Source organism: Pholis gunnellus (assembly GCF_910591455.1).
Source record: "Pholis gunnellus genome assembly, chromosome: 6".
NCBI lineage: Eukaryota > Metazoa > Chordata > Actinopteri > Perciformes > Pholidae > Pholis > Pholis gunnellus.
The window spans coordinates 5985754-5995596 of record NC_136532.1 but is presented as its reverse complement, the minus strand read 5'-3'; the positions used below and the strand labels follow the sequence as shown (position 1 = coordinate 5995596).

General features: G+C 41.7%; 1 protein-coding gene across 1 annotated transcript; it reads left to right on the top strand.

The window, feature by feature from the left end:
* Positions 1-1975: 1975 nt before the first annotated feature.
* Positions 1976-9354, top strand: LOC306696939 (uncharacterized protein; the record flags this gene model as incomplete). Its single annotated transcript, XM_079160666.1, has 4 exons — positions 1976-2484; positions 8809-8874; positions 8987-9054; positions 9149-9354. 4 exons carry the CDS (start codon positions 1976-1978, stop codon positions 9352-9354), a joined length of 849 nt encoding a protein of 282 aa, XP_079016792.1.
* Positions 9355-9843: the final 489 nt, after the last annotated feature.

Here is a 9843-nt window from a genome sequence, read left to right as displayed (position 1 = left end):
TACAGGAAGTCATCATGCCATACCAGACAGTGATGCCTGTGGTGAGGGTGCTCTCTACCAGTCCTCTGTAGGCCTGGGTGAGAGGGCGACGGCTCAGACCAGCTTTCCTGAGCAGCCTGATGAAATAAAGCCTTTTCTGGGCTTTCTTTACTGTGGCTGTGGTGTTAGGAGTCCAGCTCAGGTCCGAAGTAACCTGCATTCCCAAGAATCTGTAGCCGTCGGTCCTCTCCACCTCGGTCCCCTTGATGATAAGAGGCTGTAGAGGGGGAGGATTCTTCCTGAAGTCTATTATTATTTCTTTGGTTTTGTCTGTGTTGAGGATGAGGTTGTTCTCTTCTCTGTAGACAAGAATGTTACTTACCAGGGTCCTGCACCCTGACTCGTCCCCTCTGTATATATGTGGCCTAATTAAAAGGATGAGACCAAACACTCAGATACATTTAGATTTTATGTGGGTCTGTCGTGTAGACAAGTTAACAAATTGAGTTTGAGGCGTTTACTTAGATTCAAGCAATAGTTTTATTTATCACAGAGATATTAGCCAAGCAGTTAAACGTGCACGGTCCTAGCAGTTCCTCTCCGAGTGAGAGCAACGTGAAAAGGCGCTTGGACACGGCAGCGCGGTAAGTTTTGTAGGTTCTCCTTAGAGGAGCCTATTGGTCAAAGTCAAGTTGCAGGCGGGATCGATTTTAGCAGAGCGGCCTGGTTGGAGCACTGAGCATATCCGCTCACACTGGCTCTCGTCCGGGATCCTCCTTCGATGCGTCTTCAGTGTGTGTGTATGTTGTGAAAGCCTAGCCTAACAGGCTCCAAAGTGTGACGTCTACGTTTTGCTATCTCAAGCTGTGGTACATACTGTTCTCAGCTGGCAGTTTACTCCAAGATTTGATATCAGTGTATAGTTGCCCAAGCGTGTCCTTCAGAGTTACAGTTTTCTCATTCCTTTGTACAGGCGAGTGCTAGAGCGCCCCGCCTGGAGTTTTAAACCCTTCATAACCTGTAACTCGCAACTCCGCTAATTAGCACATAACGCTCTGATTAAGTGTATTTACATAACAGGTCTTTTATTTCCCCCCGACTGCACTCACAGAGTACAGCGTTAATTAGTCAGATTTTAAGGCACTTTACAATTTACAGCAAACCTAAACCATTGCTTTTTACTGAATTTACGATATACATATAGCTACATATAAAACACAACAGTAGTGGCTTCCTCCTGCCAAACAGAAACAAAGAACCTCGGCATCTGGGCCATGCTGTTCAACTCTCCAAGATATGCAGATAACATTCATTTACACAGGAACACAATTTATCACTCCCTCACTCCCTCATCAGCAATCGACCTGTGCGCTCTGATCCACACCCATGGAACTGACGGCAGCTTCCGTCTCCCCTCTAAACGAGGCAGATGTACACAACTCAACACCAGATGCGTACAACTTAACACCAGTTAACAACAAACAGTTAACCCCAATTTCAAGGTGATTCTGCATTTATTCGTAACTTACGCTGACCCGTAGTTCAGGTATTTCTAATCAGCTCAGTCCTCAGCAGCCTCTGATTCCCGCTCTTTATTTACACATCTCGCGTGAACTCAGTCCTCTCGCGTAGCTCACGCTTCACGGTTCTTAAAGTGACAGTACAAAAACCTTCCTACCCCCACTTCGCCTGGCTACATATATATATATATATATATATATATATATATATATATATATATATATATTTGTGAGCTGTGGCCAGGTTTTAACACGTCAAGCACTTCTACATATCACAATTAGAAGAGCAATATACACTCTAAAAAGCACAACACAGCAAATGTGTAAACCATTCACCGTCAAGTCAAGGCTCGCTCCGCCGTCAACTGCCGACAGGCTCCGCCCCGCCCCATCCCGCTCCGCCCCACCCTGCCCCGCTCCGCCGTCAAGTGCAGACAGGCTCGACGGGCTCCGCTCCGCCGTCTAGTCCGACAGGCATGCCGACAAGCTCCGCCGAGCCACAAGCTCCGCCTGGCACACAAGCTCCACTGAACCGACAGGCCTATACCAATGCCAACAAACTCCCGAATCCGACAAACTCCGCCGATGCCGACAGGCTCCTCCGATGCCGACAGGCTCCGCCAATGCCGACAAGCTCCACCGAGCCGACAGTCTCAGGAGACTGTCGGATCGGCGGTGCTGCTCCGCCGAGGCTAACGCTCGGCGGAACCTGTCGGATTGGCCGAGCCGCTCGTCGGACGCTCGGCGGATACTGTCGGATCGGCGGTGCCGCTCCGCCGAGCCTGATGCTCGGCGGAACCTGTCGGATTGGTGGAGCTGCTCCGCCGAGCAGGCTCGGCGGAGCCATGAAGGCAAAGCTCCCGGCGTCAAGGTTCAAGCGGCCGCCGTCTAGGCTCAAGGCTTCGCCGTCTACACTCAGGCTCCAGCGTCAAGGCACAAGGCTTCGCAGTCAAGGCTCAAGGCTCTGCTCCGCCGTCTGTTCTAGGTAGGGCCATCCAATCAATTTCAGCAAACTTCCCAGTATGATTTAATGCAAACAAATTAAGGTATCAAACACGCATTACTACCTTGCAGTTAAATATTTAACATTATTCCAACACGAGAAAAAGCAGTAAATAACATCTTATTTTTGTCACCCTCACAGGCAATTCAATATATATATATATAATAATAATAATAATAACAATAATAATGACGACTATAATACATTTAATTTCACTATATTTTTTAAATAAAGATGTCTACATTTCCCTTTCTCTCCTGTAAGCTAAGCTCTTTTTTATTCTACTAAGTTAATAATCAATGTGAACAATTTGATATTCAAGGAGGGATTTGATAATCCTAAAATCAGTCTGGTGGCACCAAACATCCTGAGCCAAATAACAAAAAGTGGTAGCAGTCAAAGTCTATTCTGAATCCAAAGTTACAGGTCAGATATGCTACTGGTTTACACGACAGGAGTTTGGTGCAAGTATCTTACCACAGCATCCTACATCAGACCCACGGGAAGCTTGAAGTGAGCTCTGAGGCAGACTGGCACAAAGACTTCCTGCCCCCAGGTATCCTTTGGTTCTGAGAAGCCATGGGCTACTATCCAGAATGTAGTTGTTAACATATACTGCAGGACACTCTCCAAACAGCTCAACACAGTGAGCATGAATCTGCTTACATGAAAGGGCAACACCCGACTGTAATAGGTTGAAAAGCCTCAGCCAACTAGCCGGATGATAGACCTTCACGTCAACAGGGAGCCCCCCAGGAAGTCTGACCACAGTCAAATAAAATAAAACTGTACTATAAATTATGAGCAGTTGTTTTCCCACGGCCTACCTCAGAGCCTCAGAGCCTCAGAGCTGCCCGGCTGTCCTCTGTAAAGTTTTGGAAGATACTGAGTTTAATTTGCATATTAACCTGGCTTCATACATAAGATGACACGTCAACATTCTAATTTATTCGAGTCAGAGAACAGTGCGTGTTCCATCCAGCATTCTATTCTATTCTCAAGGGCAGATAATGTCTTCTTTTATGAATTCACTATTTGCTAGTCCAGCGTTCACTATGTTTTCCATGGCACAGTTTTCACAAAACTCCACACATTATGACCAGTTAGCAGTAATGAAATAACACTGTATATTACAAATAAAATGTGTCTATTGCTTTGCAGAGTCACAAGTCAGAACAAAAGTTTAAGCTGTTGCAAGTAACTCAATAAATTCTCCTTTTAACATTGTTAAGCTGTCTATGTTTGCAAATTCATATTCAAATGCTAATATATTGCATCCCGTGTACTTGATGGTAACTATAGCAACATCCAATCTCACCTGCTCCTGAGTTTGGGAATTAGTCAGTTGATGGATTTAAGACCTTAAAACTGTTTTGAACTGAAGTATTTGGTGGTTAATAGTTATTAAGACAAATAATAATAATAAGTCTTTCTATTACCCAATTTACATTTTACTACTATGACTTTTTTTGACATAATATAGGCCTACTATGACTTTATTCAATATGCTATACTGTGACTTATTTATTACTTTATTCGACATGCTAAAGCTAAACTATGACTTTTTTAGCTTGTGAAGTAATTCATATTTTTCTAGCTACAACGTTAGCGAGCAAGCAAGCTAAGGTTAGCCAGCTAGCTGCAATTTAGCTATGCTGCATGGATTTGGCAAAAACGTTTTGGACATACTTTATATGACTTTTTTCAATATACAATACTTAAACTTTTTAGACATACTGTAATATGACTTTTCTTTGACTTGGTCCATATTATTTTGCGACAAAGGATGCTCTGCTTAATATTTAAAATGTAAAAGGTATTGTGGACTCTCATCTTAGTATAAATATTCATTTTTAATTGAAAGCTTCCTAAAATTCCTCTTTTTGGGGTCCCAGTAAAGGAGGACGATGCTGTAGGATCTCTGAAGTACTTAAACTGCAGGCTTGCTATCTTAGTGAGTGTGCAGTATGAGAACAACGGAACTGTGACATCAGTGGCGGCTGGTGGAAAATCCCAGTATGGTTTAATGCAAACAAATTAAGGTATCAAACACGCATTACTACTTTGCAGTTAAATATTTAACATTTATTCCAACACGAAAAAAAGCAGTAAATAACATCTTATTTTTGTCACCCTCACAGGCAATTCAATATATATATATATATATATATATTAATATAAAATGCATATATAGATATAAGCTATGATGAGTTTTCACTGTTAATTTACCATCTCAATTAAATATTGATGCCTCCATGACCAAGTTAAGCAGATGAGACTGAGGACAACTATGTAGAAGAAAAGATGTTCACTTTGCCTAATATGTAGCTTGACAGAGTTCTCATGTGTGCCCTGGTGTTCTCATGTTTCCTTACCTCCTCATCCCTCACTCCCAAACCTGGTTTTTTCATGTTTCCTTACCTCCTCATCCCGCACTCCCGTAACTGTCCGTGCTGGATCTGTTCCCGTTGTTTTAAGTTATTAGCATGACTGCATCCAGCTAGCCAAACCTGTCTGGTACAGCTAGTAGAGAAGCTTCATGTACTGCTTCCTTTTCCCGCTAGTCTGCTGTCTGATTGTGAGGTCAGGCTTATCTGGGGTCAGCTCTTTGGCCTGTAGTTTCTCCTAAAACTTCTCCTCTCAAACGGGTCTTGGGGGAGTAGCGCTCGCGCTCGCCTGTGGAGACTTCTCCTGACGAGAACGCGCAGCTTGGGGCCAAATCATTTTGGCCCCACTCTGAATCTATTTGAGGACGCTGATTGGGTAAATTGTATGTCACTCATTTCTATCTTTAATCAGCAATTGGCTAAACTGCTTCATAGACCCGCCTCGGTGGGGCCAGCCCCACTAGCTGCGCGTTTTGAGCCGTGCACACAAGCGGAGATGATGAGCAGACAGGCTGCATACAAAATCCCCTTCAAAATAAAAACACAGGATTTTCTTTTCTTCTTTTTTTTTGGGGCTCAAGGTGGGGTCAGGCCCCATGGCCCCCTATTGACCAGCCGCCACTGGAACCAATGTTCACAGGGTAGGCATTGCACGTAGAAATGTGTTCTCAATTATATGTTATCTATTTGTATTGTCATATGCAGGCTTTATAGAGTTAATTCAGATACTGTGTGATGGACAAAGAGAACAGCCAATAAGAGGTGCTGAAGGTGACGTGTCAATAAAGTTTTACTTTGAAAAAAGAGTTCCACTGAACAGAAGTGATGCCCCACGTTGTTTTATTCCTCCGTAATTACATTCGGGTTAGCACTGGGTATACACGCCAGCATCGCTGTACAATCTACATCTGCTAACAGGTTATGGGCCCAGAGTTATCCAGAGCTACCCAGGGTCACCCAGAGAAAATTATCCAGCGAAGTACCACCGAGAGAAAAGTCGCAACGTACCGCGTGTCCAGTGAGAGTTCGCATACTATGCTAGCACCATGAGTAGGCGAAATTATGAACTGTGGGAGACGAAATTTTTGGGCCATCTTCGGTTGCAAGGGCTAAAGGATACTATTTTAAATGAGCCCACCGAGGATGAAGAACCGGCAGCCTACGAGACGAAAAATGCCAAAGCATACGCAGAGCTAATCCAGTTTCTGGATGATAAAAGTTTGTCGCTAGTAATGAGAGAAGCGGCAGACGATGGGCGGAAAGTACTGACGATTCTGAGAGACTATTATGCTGGCAAAGGGAAGCCACACGTAATTAGTGTGTATACAGAACTGACTTTGCTTCAAAAGTCGAGCAGTGAGAGTGTGACGGAGTATGTTATACGCGCAGAGACCGCCATCACAGCATTGAGAAACGCAGGTGAGACATTGAGTGACGGGCTGTTAGTAGCAATGATTTTGAAGGGACTGCCAGAATCATTTAAGAAGAGGGAGATTGGGAGCTTGTATGTCATATGTGATGAATATTTTCTTGTTGATACAACGCCAAAGTTTATGGGCTGTTAAGTCCCATTAATACAAATATATATATACATAATCAATCAAGTTGTTGTCTTGTAATAGCTTTGCTTAGTTACACTGACATTCCGTGACTGTTCTTCCTTTTTGTGCGGTTCACCAGAGCTTTGTGTACATTATAGCCCAAACCTGAATGCTCTGCTATACCAAATTGTGAGAAAACAGAAAATCCAGAAAAAAGTATTTCCTATATTTTAAATACAAAATACATGTATTTTGTTACATTTTCTGGCACCAGTATTTTGTATTTTGTTGTAATACATTTATTTGGGGGTATTTTGTATTTTGTATCAAAATACATTTTGATGTATTTTTGCCCATCTCTGACTATAGTGCTATTTTTAGAACATGCCTTGCGGGCGACTCACATGGTCCATGCGGGCGACCAGGTGCCCGTAGGCACCGTGTTGGCTACCTCTGGTCTACAGCATCTGTTATTCGATTAATAATGATCTCTGTCGTGATCTTATTTGGTATTGACAGAAGTGTAATTCCACACCAGTTGTTTCAATTTCTTAGAGAACCTTGCTTTGGTACTTTGATGATGATCCCCTCTGACCAGTCATCAGGTATTTTCCCATATAGATGTAAAAAGCGGTTTAAGAATTGTAGCTGCCAAATTTGGGTCTGCCTTGAAGAGCTCTGCATTGGGTTTATCTGGACCAGGGGTTTTCCAGTTTTTTAAGGATTTAATCGCCTTTATAATTTCATCTTTGGTTGGTGGTTCAACGCTGTTATCCAAATCTGCTTCTGCATCTTGGAAGTTAGCCTGTGATGTGTGTGGAGGCCTGTTCAGCACTGCTAAAATGTTCTGCCCATCTAGCTTCTTTGTCTGCTTCAGTTGTAAGAAGCTTTCCCAGTTTATCTTCTATTGTTATATCAGATGTCCCCCTGTATTTGCCGCTAATAATCTTGGTGAGCTTGTAGACCTTTCCTTGCTTATATATATTATATATTATATATATATATATATATATATATATATATATATATATATATATATATATATATATATATATATATATATATATATATATATATATATACTGTATATATAAGAGGAACTTGGGAGGAAACGCCAACTATGTAATATGATATCCTAAATCCCCCGGAAAAAAACGAAACAAAAAACAACAACACACCCAACACAACCAATCTGTCTGCCTTCAGACACCTCCCATGGCCACACCCCTGATTGTGGCACAGCTGTGGACAATCCAGCTGATCACCTCCTGCAGCCTGATACACCAGACCCGGGTTCCACTAATCACATCTTGGCAGTAAATCAACCCTGGTCCTGCAGTCCTGGGTTGTCAGTCTGTACCGTCTTCTATCCTGGTATTCTGTTACCGCTGTCTGTAAGTGGTCCCTTCTGACAATTGCTGGTTCTGACCTCTCTCCTCTCTGCCACTGGTTTTAGTGACAACTAGTGTGCCTGCCTTCCGGTGTCAGACCACGGGTACCACACAGTTGATCCTGTCGTCTGTCCGGTGTAAATAAAGTCTGTTCTGTACTGGATTCTGTCTTGTGGTTGCTATTGGGTCCTGTCCTGAACTCCCGTGACAAGGTGACCGTGCTTTTTGCCATCGGGACCCCTCGGCTTTGGAACAACCTGCCTGAGGAAATCAGTAATCTCTTTGAAATCACTTTTTAAGATGCAATGCATCAATAATGTAATAACCGTAATCAGCTTGATGGATACTTGTCAACTCAGAGCCATTACCCCAGAAGAATCAATGTGTTTTAAAACACCGACTAGAACATAAGTATACTGAACATTACAAGGTTTCAGCTTCTACATCTATACTGATCACTTTGGTGTGTGTTCATATAGTGATATAAATAGAAGTTATATTAACATTGTAAATAGTTCAAAGTCTTAATAAGGCACCCTTTATAAAGAATTGAGCGGTAACAATGGATTTATTAATGCTTAATTAATCATTTATTAATGCTTAAGAAGAAAAACTTTAGCGTTGCCAGGTTGTGAAAAATAATATTACTGATTACATTTATGAATTACTTATGAAGCATTTATTAATGATTACTGACATTTATAACTATTGTAATTATAACAATAAAAAGATAAACATTAGCCATAAATAATTTTTGCAACCTGGAAACCCTAAATTTGTTCTTGTTATCAGTGGTTTATAGCCTTTAAAGCATCGGTAAACGATTTATTAACTATTTATAAACAGCAGTTATAAAGGTTGCATACATAGAAAGTGGTTCCCAAATGTTCCCAAAACGGTAGGAAAGTATATTATAATATGCTATACCTAATATTGCATTTCTATGTATTTTAGTGTTGTAATAATAAAATATGATTATTATTTCAGAGCCTTCAACATCGGCTGCAGGACGTGGCCTCTATGGGTCCCAAACTCCTTCTGCTCCCTCCCACTGTAAATGATTTAAATAATCTTAAAAAACAACAACAATATTATAAGATGATGGTGACATTAGTCATGATGAAGAGTAAACAAAACATGGTTATGCTTTTTCTGTTATTCATAGAGCCTCCCAACCTGCAGAGACCAGACCATCATCCAGCTCCTCGTCTGCTGGACCCACGACATCCACCGGTAGTGTACTTAATGTAAACTTTCATTGTGTGCCAACCAATGAAAATCTGATAATTTTCTTTAATTCAAAGTAAAAAAAAAAGTATTTTAATAGGTCACACTCCTGAAGAGATGGAGTCGACAGTTTGGGAGTGTGGCCAGTGCCGGGAACCTGACCCTCCCGAGAGCTCAGAGGGATTGGTGTCGTGGGTCCAGTGTGACAGCTGCCACACATGGTATCACACCATGTGTGTGGGCTGGGACGAGGAGCTGGATGATGAACAGGATTATTTTAAATTTCATCTGTGTCCTGATTTTTAATTTAACTTTTGATTTTGTTTCGTTTCGTTTGTTTTTAAATAAATACTTGCAACATCTTTTCAATCATTTGCACAAGTTATTTGTCTTTCACTTTAACAATATAGCTTCTCAATCCTGAATACTTTGTGTTTTTAGTTGTAATAGAACTCTTACTCTGGACTGTGTGTTATGATAGCAATTGTTATATAGAGTACTGTGTAAAACCTTTAGGCAGGTGTGGAGAAAATGTTGTAAACTAAGAATGCTTTCAAAAATATAAATAATTGTTTATGGCAAACTGAGCACAGCAACAAGACACAAGGTAGTTATACTGCATCAGCAAGGTCTCTCCCAGACAAAGACTTCAAAGCAGACTGGGGTTTCAAGATGTGCTGTTCAAGCTCTTTTGAAGAAGCACAAAGAAACGGGCAACGTTGAGGATCGTAGACGCAGTGATCAGCCAAGGAAACTTAGTGCAGCAGATGAAAAACACATCAAGCTTATGGTATT